Here is a 14,747-nt window from a genome sequence, read left to right on the forward strand (position 1 = left end):
TTTAATATGAATATTTTATTTGAATGCGTATGACATTATATTTGTATAAATTTAATTGATTATTGTTCGAGTTTGGTTTACTTTTAGCTCCTAATCTTTAAATTTATTTTAATTTTATCTCATTACTATTTTAAAATTTATGATAAGATCTTTATATTCGTTTTGATGCTATAATTTTCAAAGTTGATTTTTGGTCAAATTATAATTAAATTTAATTCTTATATTTTACGTGAAATAAGTTTATAAATTTATTCGATATAAATTTGATATTAAAAATTTATGTTCTATCAAACATAAAATTTAATTGGTGTGTGATAAAATTTAAAGTTATAAAAGATGTTAAATTGTTTTAGAGTTTATTAATACAATTTTAGTGTACACCGTGCTTCCAAGAGTATTCGAACCGGATAGTGCAACAATAGTATTTTAAGCACATTGCAACTCGATGACACAATAAAATGCTCGTATAGTATTAAAATTAAGAATTATAAGGTTCGTGATGAAATGATGAAATTTTAGAATTTGTTTTGACTAGAGATGTACACGAGGCGGGGTAGGGAAGAGGAAGCCTTATTTGTCCTCGTTCGCGCTACCTATTTCATACTTCATCCCCATGAAATTTTCTCTATTTATTTTAGGTAGGAGTTGGATTATTCCCAAATTTTACTCGGTCTATTATTTTTTTTAAAAAAATAGTTATTTTAAAGTCTTTATTTTTTTAAAAGCCTAATATTTATTAAAATAATTTTAAAAAATCATATTAAATCAAAATATTACACAAACAAATATATACCAGACATGGTTATACCAACATAATTAGAACAACACAGTCGTAAATAATAATAATAAAAAGGTACGCATAATCTTTAATTTAAATATTATAATAATTAATTAATTAATTTTTTTTTTTATATATATATTTTTGTCTCCACTTATATTCTTACTCCCGACTCCATTCCCGGAAAGGGAGAGCCCCGTTAGGGCGGGTCACGTCCTCGCAGCTGGCATCTCTAGTTTTGATGCTAACGGACAACGTATGGCGCGTTTCTGTCTTCCCGGGGCATTCAATTTAACGCAGGGTTTTAGCAAAGCAATGAGACTCGATACCTAGAACAGGACAAATCCCTTGGTTCCAAGTTCTGATCTCTACTTTTGAGGATGTCTATCGGATTTGAGATTTTTGGTAACGGAGGAGAGGGTTGAAGAGGGATTGGTTCATTTTGCCATGCAAACGGAGGCTAGGGTTGGCGTGATGATGGAAGGAAGGCAGAGAGCTCTCAGTTCTGGTCATGGTGTAGTGGTTTCTGTCGCTCCGAAAAACCATCATCGCTTCAGCAATCGCCGATTCGGACGGTGTCACAGCTTCAATCTAATGGCGTTGCTGGTGCTTTTAGTAAGACCTGCACGGCGCCACTCGCCCGCCTCACGATTCTCTTTCAGGTTTCGTTATTCGAAATAAAACAAAAATGAGAAGTACATTCTCGAGAAGAGAGGAGCCGAGGTGGTCTCCGGACCGCTGAACTAATTTCGATCATTCTTTTAGCTGCTTTGATGGAGACGGAGGAATAAACGATTCTTTTTTTTTAAATTAACAAACACGTCCTCAACTGTGCCTGTGTCCTGATTTCTTAAAAACTGGTATATTGGCCTGTCAATTTAGTGTTATGTTATTGTCTCTGTTGTCATTTTGGGTTGCTGTCATTCTGTCTAGGCTATAATGAGTTTGTACGGCTTGTGCTTTTTATTCTTCATTGATGGGTGTATAATTGCCTTGTTAATTATTACCATATCAGGTGCAAGGGATGCACTCTTGGCACGAGGCTTCACGAATTGCTCTTGAAGAAGGAATAAGAGCTTTCTGTTACAATTGCTCATCGTCTGCCTTATTCTTCTATCAATTTCTATGCATATGAGCACTACAGAAAGGTTGGTGTTATCCATCTTATAAATAAATACCATCATAGAGATTCATATGTAGAGTTATTATCCGTTTGATTTTCTTTTTCAGTTGCCTTGAGCTTAACTAATTGTTTATATGTTATGTAGTTACTACACATGATCCCAGGTTTTGAACGTCATAGGGATCACATGAGTGCAAACCTGTTAGTTCACTTCCTGGGTGGTGGCTTGGCAGGTATTACGGCAGCATCAACTACATATCCACTAGACCTTGTAAGGACTCGCCTTGCTGCTCAGGTGAGACCATATGATTTGCAACTTCTTGTAAACAACTATTTGTTACAATTAATTTTGTATGATGGTTAACCTTGAGCAGTAGTTTTGATTTGTCATTAGACTGATCTTAAATTCCATGAGCTTGGCAGTGTGTGATCTTCCCATTTTCACTTGTTAGCCACCAGACAGGCTCATTGGCGATGGCGTCTGTGGTCTTATACATTCATATCTGATTTTGCTTGATTTGTTTATCTTTTATTTAAGCCATCTTTTGAATGGATCAGCATAATTTTAGATCATATGTTAGCATTGGCACTTGTGTGCTTTGCAGACGAAAGTGATCTATTACAAAGGTATTTGGCATACTTTGCGAACAATTTGTAGAGATGAGGGTTTTCTATATCTTTACAAGGGACTTGGAGCACCAGTACTGGTATGCGTTTCTGAGTTGTTATATTAGGAATACAAGCACTGTTTTGAAAATATAGCTCAACAAATTCTGTCTTCGATGCAGGGTGTCGGTCCCAACATCACTATCAGCTTTTCAGTGTATGAAAGCTTGAGGTCCTTCTGGCAGTCTCGGAGGTAAGAATGTTCAAATTCATTCATCAATTCCATATTATCACCTTAATCTTTTATTATTATTCTTCTTATTATTATTTTTTTAATGTCAACTTATAAGAATGTTGCATAAAATTGGTTTTAGTAGCAGTCTTCCCGAGCATTGTGGTGGGTTATAGTGGAGTTTGACACTAATAATCATATACATATACTAGAATATCATTTTCAGGTGTTAGAGGTGCCCCATCTGAGGTATGCTTCTCACTTGGGCTCTCTTTTACTTTTGTTGGATTTGTCAATCCTTGAAGCCTCAGTAGTACATCTTTGTCTCTTTGAGGACTTCGTCATGTCTATTAATATGTGTATTAGAATATACTGGTTCTTGTGGAAACTTAGTGATGATGCAAAGAACTAGCAAGGCATGATTGCATTTTGCTCTTCTAATTTGAAACTGACGTGGTTGATTCTTGTTTAGTGCTCTGTGCATAAGTCGGTTTGTTTTTGAAGCATAAGATTTAAAATTAAGCATATCAAAATAGTAAACTATTTAGCTACAGAGGTTATAATAGTATACAACCTGTTCAATATTTTAAAAAAAAACTCGAAGATTGATGGATTAGAAACTTGGAACCGTAGCTCCTCCATCATTTTTTATTAGCTTGCTGCTTTATTTTGATGAAAGCTTAGGAATTTCTAAGTACCTGGCTTTCATGTTAACCCCCCCAGATGCTTCTAGCAGCTTCTTCTCTGTTGTGTGATATTTGCTGAAATGTAGTCCTGTTAGCAGCCTACCCCTACGGATGTCTAATCTTTCTCTGTGAGGTGAAATTGAAGGCCGTCTCTATCTGCTTTACTGGACAGCTTGGTTTATATTATGTTGCCCCTTTAGTTTGCCGTGACCTTCCCTCTGGATCTAGTGAGTAGGCGGAAGCAGTTGGAAGGAGCCTGTGGCCGAGCACGGGTGTATACAACAGGCCTTATTGGTGTTTTCAGGCACATATTGAGGACAGAAGGCTTCCGTAGTTTCTATCGGGGTATTTTGCCCAAGTATTGCAAGGTTGTGCCTGGGGTGGGCATTTGCTTCATGACATATGAAACACTTAAGAGCCTTTTAGCAGATACAAATGGCTGAAATGACTTGTGGATGGAAATGGGATTTCGTGGCAAATAACAAAGCGAATTTGTTGGTGGGAATCCTCATAATTTTGTACTTGAGATTGATAGGAACACTGTGATTAGGACTAAATTGACCTCTAGACAGTCAAAAGTAATAGCATTATATGAGTTAAAAACCTTTTTAAGAATTAAGATAATATGAGTATAAAAGCATGATTAAAATAAAATTTAAAACTTTTAGCCAAGAATGGGGTTGAAAAAGAGGCAACAAAAAAGAAAAATAAAAGAATGAAAAAGTAAACAGAAGAAAAGCAAAGAGGGGAAACTTGTAATGCCAAGTTAGAAGAAGAAATACATGTTATTAGAAAAGAGACTGCTTTTGAACCAGATCTATCTAAAACTCTATATTGATCTCTATCTGGTAATAGAAATCATGTCTTCCCACATCAAACCATCCAGACAGCATGTTTTTATTATATAGGGAAACTTCCAGTCATGTGAATATGGTCGAGTGTCCGACGCAACCCATATTTATTCACTGCAACATTAGCAGCTCTGAAACCATCCCCATAAATTTTTGAAGGACTGTTTACTATTTGGTACATGAAAAACTCGCCCAGTTTCTTTTCGGTAGAAGAATTACCACCTTTCTTTGATGATGAAGAGTAGTGAGACGAGGAAGAAGAAGAAGAAGATGAGGACGCAGTTGATGACGAAGGTCTTGATCTAAGCCCCGACATTACTTCAGATTCGAGCCACATGTAGGAAAGCACTTCACAGATACCTTCTTCCACCTCCCGTTTAATGTTGCGATATCCTAACATAATTTCCAGTTTTATCAGTATTCAAGGTAAGCAATGGATTAAGATTCATATAAATAGAAAGGGAAGAAGATGGAGCTTCACCCTTTAGCCGTAACCAGCTATGCATCAACTCGTGTGCCAGAATAGATCCTGTTAGTAATCTGTAAAAGCAAGAGCATAAAAATGGTGGATGGCAAAAATAAATGTATGCTGGACTATTGACAAAGTTAATTTTATCTCCCACTTGAGATATAATCATACAAATTTTAAAATCATGGATGAATGTTTCAGAGTACGAAAAATAGAATGGTTACCTTGGGAAACCAAAAAGAACAAGAATGGCTATAACTTCAGAATTACGGATCAGCTTCTGCCGTTGAGTTCTCATTCCTACAAGTCTATGCCCTTCAATTTTTGGCCTCTTGACGATCTGAACATGATTAAGAACAAGTACTCTAAAATTTTGAATAAAAAATAAGAATATTTTAACTCCACAAAAACATACACTTGTGATACGTTGTACTTCAGAAAGGCATACACCTCTATTTTCAGGCAAGCGACGGTTGCCCTGTAAAGAATAAGTATTGTTTAGAGGAATTGATTTGTAGTTAAGAGGAATTGGTTTCTAGTTTTTTTTAGGAAGAAGAAAGGGAAAGTTTATTACATGTTTCTCCTCAACAATAGCTTCATTTAGAACTTGTCTTTCAACTAGAAACATGGGAATTTGCTGATCTATTCTCATGTTCATTCCCTCGTAATAGTCTCGAATGGAGTGGTAGAGCAGTTGGCAGTCTCCGGTGTCCATGACAGCAGACTCCAGACATTCTAGGCATAGGCTCCGCCCGTCCCCCAAGGAGATATATCTTGCATTCCAAGACTAAAAATTATATGGAATTGTAGTCAGCACTAGAGGGAGAAACCTCAACCTCGTCCAAACTCGATATGGAGGTAAAAAATTAATGACTTGGGAATTGATCTCAAGTATTTTAATTGATACCTCCAAACGTCTGCAACTACAACAATAGGCTGTCTTGTCAAGTTCATGTGATAGACAATACTTCTGAGACCAAAAGCGACTACATCTGTGTACAGCCAAACCAGCTCGATTTGTAGGGATCTGAAAATTGAGGACTGAATAATCAAGACGATCTATTTGATCAAAGATAAATGATGGATCTAAGTTCTTTCAAACTAGCTAATGCAAGATACCAATATTGTTGTTTCTCACAATCTACCAGTAACATGATACACAGAAAGTAATGAGCCATGAAGACAACAATGAAAGTCTTACAAATTGGTGGCAGACTTCACACTTAGGATGGGTCAGCTCTTTGAAATAAGACCGGTGATATGGATAATTCCCAGACATTGAAATCTTGAATCAACAGAGAAAAAAGGAACTGGTGAGAAACTACATACAGATGCTCGACATTGTTCTTAAGCGATAAATTAGTGCATGCAGCCTTGAACTTGAATGAGAAGGAAAAAGAAAACTGAATGGGAAGCATAATTAGGAGAAGAAAAGCATTGCTAGGATCTTGTGACCGAAGGAAAGATAGAATATTAGAATACCTCGTGCTCGGTAAGTGGAAAGCTGCAGGAACGACAACAAATGCACCCAGGATGGAAGTAGGTGCCCATGTATCCCAAATAATTTCCATAGTCGATTGCAGCAACGACAATATTTGAGACATGAAGGCATGATTATGCATATATCAGTTAAACGATTAGGAGACCATTATATGAACTATAATCTCGGATTCCTATGTTTCAAATAGGAATTTTTTGTCTAGTTAAGCTAAAGTCATGTACAAGTGATTGGATTCAAAAGATAATTGAATAAGATTCGTTTGCTAATATGATACAGTCATACAGATGAATAAGATGACATTATTACCTATAGTCACCAGGAAGAAACTGAGGAGGGGCAACATAAGGATAAGGCGATAAAGTCATCTTGCCCTGCAGTTCTCTAGAAATTGCTTCATCATTTTCTGTATGCCAACAATATCCAGACGAACAAAAAGAAGAATGAATCAGATGATTCTGTTAGAGAGAAGAGTTAAAGAGCGAAACATTTAAAATCCAAGTCTAGTTAGCAAATCATACGGTTTTGCCTTTTGAAATCTTCATCTAAGGAGAGTGCAATTGCATGGTCTAGTTCTTCTTTCTCCTTCTTAGCTCTAGAAGAATCGTCCTGTTCAAATAACAACTCGATAAAGAACCATTATCATTCAAAGTAAGTTCTTCCCCAACATTATTTAAGTGAAACATAATTCCTTATTCGTCCTGTTTTACTCTATGATGGGCTTGCTTAAACACAACCCCTTGCCTACTTACCGCACAATCACCCAAGGAATCACGGTTCAAAGATTGTTCAAGTACTAAACCTGTTAAAAAAAATGAATGAACATACCACTGATTGAATAATAATCAAGTTGGTTTCTGTTCAAGTCAGTAAAGACCAACTAAGCGATTGTTGGACCAATATACTTCTGTGACTATGATCGCCATCAGAAACTTTAGTTCGTTCCAAAAGGAAAAAGAAAAAAGGTTTTCAGCTTCCAGTAAGCTATGTGGATAAAGAGCAAACAAATTATTATCCCAAAATCACCAAAAAGTGAAAAAGTCAACCAACATCAGCCAGTTACATCATATGCTTTGTCCAGTAATATATCAAACCTCGTCACAAAGTTGAAAATCTCAATGATAAGCTAATCAAAGAAGATCAAATTCAATAGAAGGTGGGGGAAGGAAAAACAGAAGTTTACCGTTGATCTCGCCGGAGCTCGCCAGACTATGTTCTCCTGATCACCAAGAAGCTGCTGTGGAGGGCTGCCGCCACTGCCACTGCCGCCGCCTCCCCTGTTGGGTCCTGGCCGGACAATTTTGCTCAACCATTTCATCCACCCAGATTTTTTCTTTGCATATGAGGAAGAAAAAGAAATCGACGAGGAAAAATCCCAACAGACCCAAGATCCCAAATACTGTAGTTCCTTAATCCCTCAATTCAAAAATCAAAATGAAGGGTCAGGGAGATTACTCCAGTGGGTTCATAAACAAAAACGATGGAAGTGTCTAGAAATGAAGAATTAGAAATACCGGAAATGCAAGGATGAGATAGATCCATGGAACTCGATAAAGGGTTTTTGATTGTATATCAATTGGCGGAACACGATCCAACAGAAGAGGGGTTGAGAAACCTAAAAGGACCCAGAGAGAGAGAAAGGGAAATAAGGGGTTGGAAGAAAAGGGATTGAAGAACAATGAATTAGGCATCGCTAAAAGCAGCACGGAGAGAGAAGAGGAAGAGGAGAATCTCTAAGAGAGAAAGGAAGTGATGGGAAATTCTCGGCCTGGGAAAGCAATGAAGAGGAAAAAAAACTGGAGGGGAATCTGCAAAGGCGAAGATCGATAAAAAGCAACGGTGGAAGAAGAAGGGCTCATCAAATGGGCATAGAAGAAGGCATCTTTTAGGAAGTGTGAGCGCCCAAGTTCGTTTTACAGAGAGAGAGAGAGAGATTGAGATTGAAAACGGGATTGAACACGCTTTGGATTGGAACTCGAAGGAGTTTTTCCCTTTCCCTCTTACAGCTTAAATCGATTTTGCTTTGCGTTTTATACAGCGCGCGAAAAAAGAAAATCTTTGCGCGGTGAGAACAGAGAAGTGGTTGATATACTCTTAGGATATTCTTCCAATTTCTTCTTTTGCATTGCCCGTCTTTCTTCTTCTTCAACAAACAGAGATTTATTTTTTTATGAGACTTATAATCCAAGCAAGGGCAAAGAAAGACGTTGCCAAAGGTGTTTTTGCAAATTAAACCCTTTAACATGCTCTAACCTTATACGGTTGACCTCATAGGTTGAATTGGACTTTGACTAGGGTATTCAAGCTAGTACCAGAAATAATTAGTACATCATCCCAAGTCAACCAAGTAAGCAGTTCTACTGTTGGACGTCCACGAACTTGGTTGAATAACTTGTATGTTGTATGAATGACATGTATCTTGTGGCTCCATGTACGAGACATATTTTAAGATGTTATGATGTTTGATATGTGATATGTCGATTTATGCTATGATATGAATTATGCTATGTTATTAAACTATTTTGTGATATCAATTTTATATGATGCATAAAACATCAACATGTCATACCACATATATTAGGTTAGTACGTTTACTTTATGCTTATAAGATATTGATAAGGCATGTTAAATATGAAAGACAAGTTTAGTATATGCATATATGTCTTGTAAGACTTTGGCCTAGAATACAGGCAAGGTCAAGCAAATTGACTTGGCCTAGAGTAGAATCGAGTTAGATAGAGCCGCAGACGATTGAACATGCATACACAGGTAATGTGTGTGGCCGAACAAACTTAGATTCCACATTAGTTATGTTTGGTTGACGATAGGGAACCTCGCCTAAGGTCACATGAAGCTACAAAGTCGGGCACAAAAAAAAAAAAAAAACATGCACACACAAGTAATGTGTATAACCGAACAAACTTAGATTTCAAATTGGTTATGTTCGGTTGACGATAGAGAACCTCGCCTAAGGTCCGATGGAGCCACAAAGTCAAGCAAAAAATACAAATAGGGCTCCCTTAAGACTTATCATAAGCATGTTTTTTATTTGAAACAAATTGGGCGAACGTTAAATCTATAAGATCGTTTATATGTGAATATTTATAAATAGATTTCTGCACATGAGGCATGTGATATAGATCGTAGCTACTTTATTTTTATTCAAATATGTTCGCTTTCGGTTTGGCCTTTTAAAATTGATTAGTATGCTTGGGAGTTGGATAATTTAACCTTTTTTCCACAACCGCAAAACCCCACTTTTTAGGTTCTACAGAATATATACATAGAACGAAGCAAAAGCCATATCTATGAAATTTGATTCTTTGCTTTTGGATTTGATTTGATTTGTATAGGATTTAATCATGGTGGTGAAAAGATCATCTCGGCTTTATTGAGAGGTTCCTCTCTGTTCATTACTTTCTTCTGCAAATTGCAAACTGCAGACACACGTCTTCTTTTTTCTTTTTCTTATTCTTCTTCTAAAGACACTCTTTTGTTGACTTGAAAACTGCCTTTGAAGATTCCTACGCTCATCCAACAAATATTTTCAACCAAACATTTTTATTGGCTTTTTTACTTTTTCCCACGTCCATGAGTGAAGTAAAACTAGTTGATCATTTTGTTTTTGTAGTTTGCAACCCTTTTTCTTATTTCTTTTATTTTCCCAAAGATCTGAAACCATGAAAAAGTGACTGCTTTTGAACCAGATGCTGTCTAAAACTCTCTATATTGAGCTCAATCTGGTAACATAAACAATGTCTCCCAACATCAAACTATCCAAAAGACTTGTTTTTATTACACAGGAAAACTTCCAGTCATGTGAATATGGTCGAGCGTTCGACGTAACCCATATTTATTCACTGCAGCATTAGCAGTTCTGAAACCATCCCCATAAGATGTTGAGGCATCATTCGCTATTTGGTGCATGAAAAAATCACCTAGTTTCTTTTCAGCAAAAGATCTACCCCCTTTCTTTGATGATGAAGATGAAGAAGATGAGGACGCAGCTGATGTTGAAGGTCCTGATCTAAACCCTGGCATTACTTCGGATTCGAGCCACATGTATGAAAGCACTTGACAGATACCTTCTTCTACCTCCGGGTTAAGGTTGCGATATCCTAACATAGTTCCAGTTTTATCAGCACTCAAGGCAAGCAATGGATTAAGATTCATTTAAAGAGAAAGGGAAAAAAAATTGAGCTTCACCCTTTAGCCGTAACCAGCCATGCATTAGCTCGTGTGCTAGAATAGATCCTGTTAGTAATCTGTAAAAGCTAAGAGCATAAAAATGGTGGATAGCGAAAATAAATGTGTGCTCTACTATTGACAACGTTCCACTCGCCTATAGATCTTAGAAAGCTCAAAGATCTTGACCTTTAAAACCAATTCTAAGTATTCCCAATATAAGTTCATCTTATCTCCCATTTGAAATATAATCATACAAACTTCAAAATCATCGATGAGTGCTTCAGAGTATGAATATTAGAATGGTTACCTTGGGAGACCATAAAGAACAAGTATGGCAGTAACATCGCATCTACGGATCAACTTCTGTGGTTGAGTTCTCATTCCTACGAGTCGATGCCCTCCAATTTTTGGCCTCTTGAGGATCTGCACATGATAAACAAGGACAAGTTCAATGCCCATAGAAACCCCGATCACTACTAAAAAAAATTTAATAAAAAAACAAGAGTATTTCAACTCTACGAAAACATACACTGGTGACAGTCTGCTCTTCCGAAAGGCATAAACCTCTGGTCTCGGGCATGTGATGAAAGCCCTGTAAAGAATAAGTACTGATTAGAGGAAATGCTTGATAGTAAAATAAAGAATGAAAAAGAAGAAGAGGAGGAGGAAAAGGAAAGGTAGTTTATTACATGTTTCTCCCCCACGATAGCTTCATTTAGAGCTTGTCTTTCAACTAGAAGCATGGGAATTTGCTGATCTATTCTCATGTTCATTCCCTCATAATAGTCTCGGATCGAGTGGTAGAGCGGCTGGCAGTCTCCGGTGTCCATGATAGCAGACTCCATGCATTCTAGGCATAGGCTCCGTCCGTCTCCCAAAGAGATATATCTTGCATTCCAAGACTAAAAATTATATGGAATTGTAGTCAGCACTAGAGGGAGAAACCTCAACTTCAACCTCATCCTCATCCAAGCTCTGTATGGAGGTAAAAAATTAATGATGTGGGAATTGATCTCAATTATTTAAATTGATACCTCCAAACGTTCGCAACTACAACAACGAGCTGTGTTGTCATGTTCATGTGATGGGCAATACTTTTGAGACCAAAAGGGATGACATCTGTACTCGATCAAACCAGCTCGATTTGTAGGGATCTAAAAGTTGAGAATGGAAGAATCAGGAAGATCTATTCGATCAAAGATAAATGTTGGATCCAAGTTCTTTCAAACTAGTTAATGCAAGATACCAATGTTGTTGTTTCTCACAATCTACCAGTAGTAATGAAATTCTTACAAATTGGTGGCAGACTTCACACCTAGGATGGGTCAGCTCTTTGAAACAAGACTTGTGATATGGATGTTTCCCAGACAATGAAAACTTGAATCAACAGAGAAAAAGGGAACTAGTGAGAAACTATATAATACAAATGTTCGACATTGTTATCAAGCGGTAAATTTGTGCATGTTAGGAGAAGAAAATCACAGGTAGGATCTTGTGGCCAAGGGAAAGATAGAATGTTAGAATACCTCGTGCTCGGTAATAGGACAACCGCAAGAACGGCAACAAAAACACCCGGGATGGAAGTAGGTGCCCATGCATCCCAAATAATTTCCATAGCCGATGGCACGATTGCAGCCACTGCAATATCTGCGACATTAAGACATGATTATGTATATATCAGTAGGAGACCATTATATGAACTAATCCCAAATCCTATGTTTCAAATAGGAATTGGTTGAGTAGTTAAGCTGAAGTCATATACAAGTGAGTGAATTGAAAAAGATTCATTTGGTATACCTATAGTCGCCAGGATGGAATTGAGGAGGGGCAACAGAAGGATAAGGAGATAAATTCATCTTGTCCTGCAGTTCTCTAGAAATAGCTTCATCATTTTCTGTACGCCGACGATACCCTGACGAACAAAAAGAAGAACGAATCAATCCTAATGATTCTGTTCGGTAAAAGAGAAAAATGTTTCAAGTCCGATTTCAGTTAATGAATCCTACGGTTTCGCCTTTTCAAATCTTCAGCTAAGGAGAGTGCAATTGTGTGGTCTAGTTCTTCTTTCTCCTTATGAGCTCTAGAAGGATCGTCCTGTTCAATAACAACTCAATAAAGAATCGTCATTCAACCGAGCAAGTAAATCCTTCCCCAACATGAAACATGGAACAGAATTCCTTATTCGTCCTGTTTTACACTATGATGGGCTTGCTTAAACATGCTGCCTTGCCTACTTACAACACAAGCACACAAGGAAATCATGGTTCAAAGATTGTTCCAAGTACTAAACCTGAATGAATATGCAACTGATTGATTAATAATCAAGTTGGTCTCTGTTCAAAGACAACTTTAGTTCTTTCCAAAGGAAAAAAGAAAAGGTTTTGAAGTACTTCCAATAAGCTACATAATCCCAAAATCACTCAAAAAGTGAAAAAGTCAACCAACATCAGCCAGTTACATCATATGCTTTGTCCAGTAATGTACCAAACCTCATTCCAAAAGTTGAATATCTCAATCATAAGCCAATCAAGGAAGATCAAATTCAAGAGAGACTGGGGGGAAGGAAAAACAGAAGTTCACCGTTGATCTCGCCGGAGCTCGCCGGAATATGTTTTCCTGATCCCCAATAAGCTGCTGTGGAAGGCGGCCGCCACTGCTACTGCTACTGCCACTGCCACTGCCGCCGCCTCCCCTGTTGGGTCCTGACCGGAAAATTCTGCTCAACCATTTCATCCACCCAGATTTTTTCTCTGCATATGAGGAAGAAGAAGAAAAAGAAATCGATGAGGAAAAATCCCAACAGGCCCAAAACCCCAAATGCTGCAGTTCCTTAAACCCTCAAATCAAAAATCAAAAATAAAAAAGATGGGTAAGGGAGAATACTCCAGTGAGTTCATAAACAAAAACGATGAAAGTGTCTAGAAATGAAGCATTAGAAATACCGGAAATGCAAGGGTGAGATAGATTGTTGACAGCAGGAGCCATGGAACCCGATAAAGGGTTTTTGATTGTGGATCAATCGGCGGAATAGGATCCGGCCGAAAAGGGGTTGAGAAATCGAAAAGGACGCAGAGAGAGAGAGAGAGAAAGGGAAATAAGGGGTTGGAAGAAAAGGGATTGAAGAACGAGGAATTAGGCATGGTTTAAAGCAGCGCGAAGAGAGAAGGGGAAAGAGGAGAATCTGTAGGAGAGAAAGGAAGTGATGAGAGATTCTTGGCTTGGGAAAGCAATGAAGAGAAAAGTAGGAGGAAGAGGAATCTGGTGAGGGGAAGATAATTAAAGCAACGGTGGAAGAAGGGCTGAGAATCATGAAATGGGCATAAAGGAAAAGCCATCTTTTAGAGAGAGTGATCGCCCAGGTTTTGTACAGAGAGATAGAGATTGATATTGAAGATGGGTTTGAACACGCTTTTGCTTTGCTTTTTATTCAGAGAACAAAACAGGAAAATCTTTGCGCCATGGGAACAGAGAAGTGGTTGACATACTCTCAGAGCATATTCTTCCAATTTCTTCTTCTTCTTCTTCTTCATGGTTCCCTTTTTTCATCAGACTTGTAATCCAACCCAGGACAAAGAAAGACGTCGCCATCATTGCCTAAATCTATTCCTTTCAAACTTTTCCCGCTACAATTCTTTCATTTTTGACCCAACTCTCTTTCTTACAATGTGTGGGTGGAATTTCTCACCTTATATTATCATTATGAGTCGGTGTCTTTGTATTAGTTGACTATAGTCATTAGAGATATCCCATTGGGACGTAAAATCTCTATTTAAACAAGACTCAAGGTAGGGGATTGGAGACTACGGTTTACATTACTCAACCCCAACTCAATCCCCTTGTGAGTATTGCTGACAAGAGTCCAACGTTAGCTAATTAAAGGAAATATCATAAGTTTATAAGTAAAAAATACATCTCTATTGACACGAAGCGTCTTGAGATAACTATTATTATAGAGATCTATAATATAGCAAAAAAATTTTCAAAAATCTTAAAGAGGTTTGTCTTTCACTTTAAAAGCACAATATCCAAAAAAATAATAATAATAATAATAATAAATCTTTTTTTTTCCTTCTCTTTTGCATCCCCATCTGTCACATTCAAACAAAATTGCCTTTTTTTTTTTCTCTCAAAATTCTCAAAAAGAAAAAAAATAAAGAAACTTTGATTAAACAAACTAATGGGTTTGTGTAATTAAATCGGGTGGACAACCAAAAAAGCTGATAAATTCCCACAAAAAAAAAAAAAAAAAAAAAAAAAAAAAAAAAAAAAAAAAAAAAAAAAAAAAAAAAAAAAAAAAAAAAAAAAAAAAAAAAAAA

At 37.1% G+C, this 14,747-nt stretch overlaps 2 protein-coding genes, 1 long non-coding RNA gene and 1 pseudogene across 7 annotated transcripts; 1 reads left to right on the top strand and 3 right to left on the bottom strand.

The window, feature by feature from the left end:
- The first annotated feature begins 964 nt into the window (after nt 1-964).
- On the top strand, nt 965-4,122 carry LOC111491902 (annotated as a pseudogene).
- Nucleotides 2,843-3,672, bottom strand: LOC111491946. The gene is made up of 2 exons (XR_002719799.1): nt 3,591-3,672; nt 2,843-3,279 (listed from the first exon to the last, which is right to left on the bottom strand). It is a non-coding gene; the product is annotated as an uncharacterized LOC111491946 (long non-coding RNA).
- A 38-nt stretch (nt 4,123-4,160) lies between the features above and the next one.
- Nucleotides 4,161-8,391, bottom strand: LOC111490966 (protein DA1-related 2-like). 4 transcript variants are annotated; one of them, XM_023139655.1, is made up of 12 exons: nt 7,758-8,391; nt 7,427-7,651; nt 6,765-6,852; nt 6,553-6,649; nt 6,228-6,249; nt 5,947-6,030; nt 5,653-5,772; nt 5,320-5,532; nt 5,161-5,223; nt 4,970-5,085; nt 4,758-4,816; nt 4,161-4,669 (listed from the first exon to the last, which is right to left on the bottom strand). In XM_023139655.1, exons 1-12 carry the CDS (start codon nt 7,932-7,934, stop codon nt 4,326-4,328), a joined length of 1,608 nt encoding a protein of 535 aa, XP_022995423.1. In that variant the 5' UTR covers nt 7,935-8,391; the 3' UTR covers nt 4,161-4,325. The 4 variants fall into 4 exon arrangements, with proteins under 4 accessions (XP_022995423.1, XP_022995438.1, XP_022995431.1 ...); XM_023139670.1 differs by having other exon boundaries at nt 7,427-7,578; nt 7,758-7,909; XM_023139663.1 differs by having other exon boundaries at nt 7,427-7,659; nt 7,758-7,909.
- Nucleotides 8,392-9,954: 1,563 nt separating this feature from the next.
- LOC111491002 (protein DA1-related 2-like) lies at nt 9,955-13,662 on the bottom strand. Of its 2 annotated transcripts, none has more exons than XM_023139712.1 (12): nt 13,374-13,662; nt 13,012-13,181; nt 12,438-12,525; nt 12,229-12,343; nt 11,958-12,078; nt 11,725-11,808; nt 11,466-11,585; nt 11,121-11,333; nt 10,961-11,023; nt 10,739-10,854; nt 10,450-10,508; nt 9,955-10,361 (listed from the first exon to the last, which is right to left on the bottom strand). In XM_023139712.1, the coding sequence occupies exons 1-12, from the start codon at nt 13,414-13,416 to the stop codon at nt 10,039-10,041; spliced, it is 1,515 nt and encodes a 504-aa protein (XP_022995480.1). In that variant the 5' UTR covers nt 13,417-13,662; the 3' UTR covers nt 9,955-10,038. The 2 variants fall into 2 exon arrangements, with proteins under 2 accessions (XP_022995480.1, XP_022995489.1); XM_023139721.1 differs by lacking the exon at nt 13,374-13,662 and adding an exon at nt 13,315-13,337.
- Nucleotides 13,663-14,747: the final 1,085 nt, after the last annotated feature.

This window comes from Cucurbita maxima, unplaced genomic scaffold (assembly GCF_002738345.1).
Source record: "Cucurbita maxima cultivar Rimu unplaced genomic scaffold, Cmax_1.0 Cma_Scf00001, whole genome shotgun sequence".
Classification (NCBI taxonomy): Eukaryota; Viridiplantae; Streptophyta; class Magnoliopsida; order Cucurbitales; family Cucurbitaceae; genus Cucurbita; species Cucurbita maxima.

What these genes read in the sequence shown, in the direction of transcription:
- LOC111491002 (XM_023139712.1), bottom strand. Translation starts at nt 13,416, where the DNA reads ATGGCTCCTGCTGTCAACAATCTATCTCACCCTTGCATTTCCG. An exon ending in GTCCTATTACCGAGCACGAG is followed by an intron (nt 11,809 to 11,957) that starts GTATTCTAACAT and finishes TGTTGATTCAAG; the next exon opens with TTTTCATTGTCTGGGAAACA. An exon ending in AAGAGCAGACTGTCACCAGT is followed by an intron (nt 10,855 to 10,960) that starts GTATGTTTTCGT and finishes TATCATGTGCAG; the next exon opens with ATCCTCAAGAGGCCAAAAAT.
- LOC111490966 (XM_023139655.1), bottom strand. Translation starts at nt 7,934, where the DNA reads ATGCCTAATTCATTGTTCTTCAATCCCTTTTCTTCCAACCCCTTATTT. An exon ending in AGATTTCAAAAGGCAAAACC is followed by an intron (nt 6,650 to 6,764) that starts GTATGATTTGCT and finishes GTTGGCATACAG; the next exon opens with AAAATGATGAAGCAATTTCT. An exon ending in TTTCTTCCTGGTGACTATAG is followed by an intron (nt 6,250 to 6,552) that starts GTAATAATGTCA and finishes TCGTTCCTGCAG; the next exon opens with CTTTCCACTTACCGAGCACG.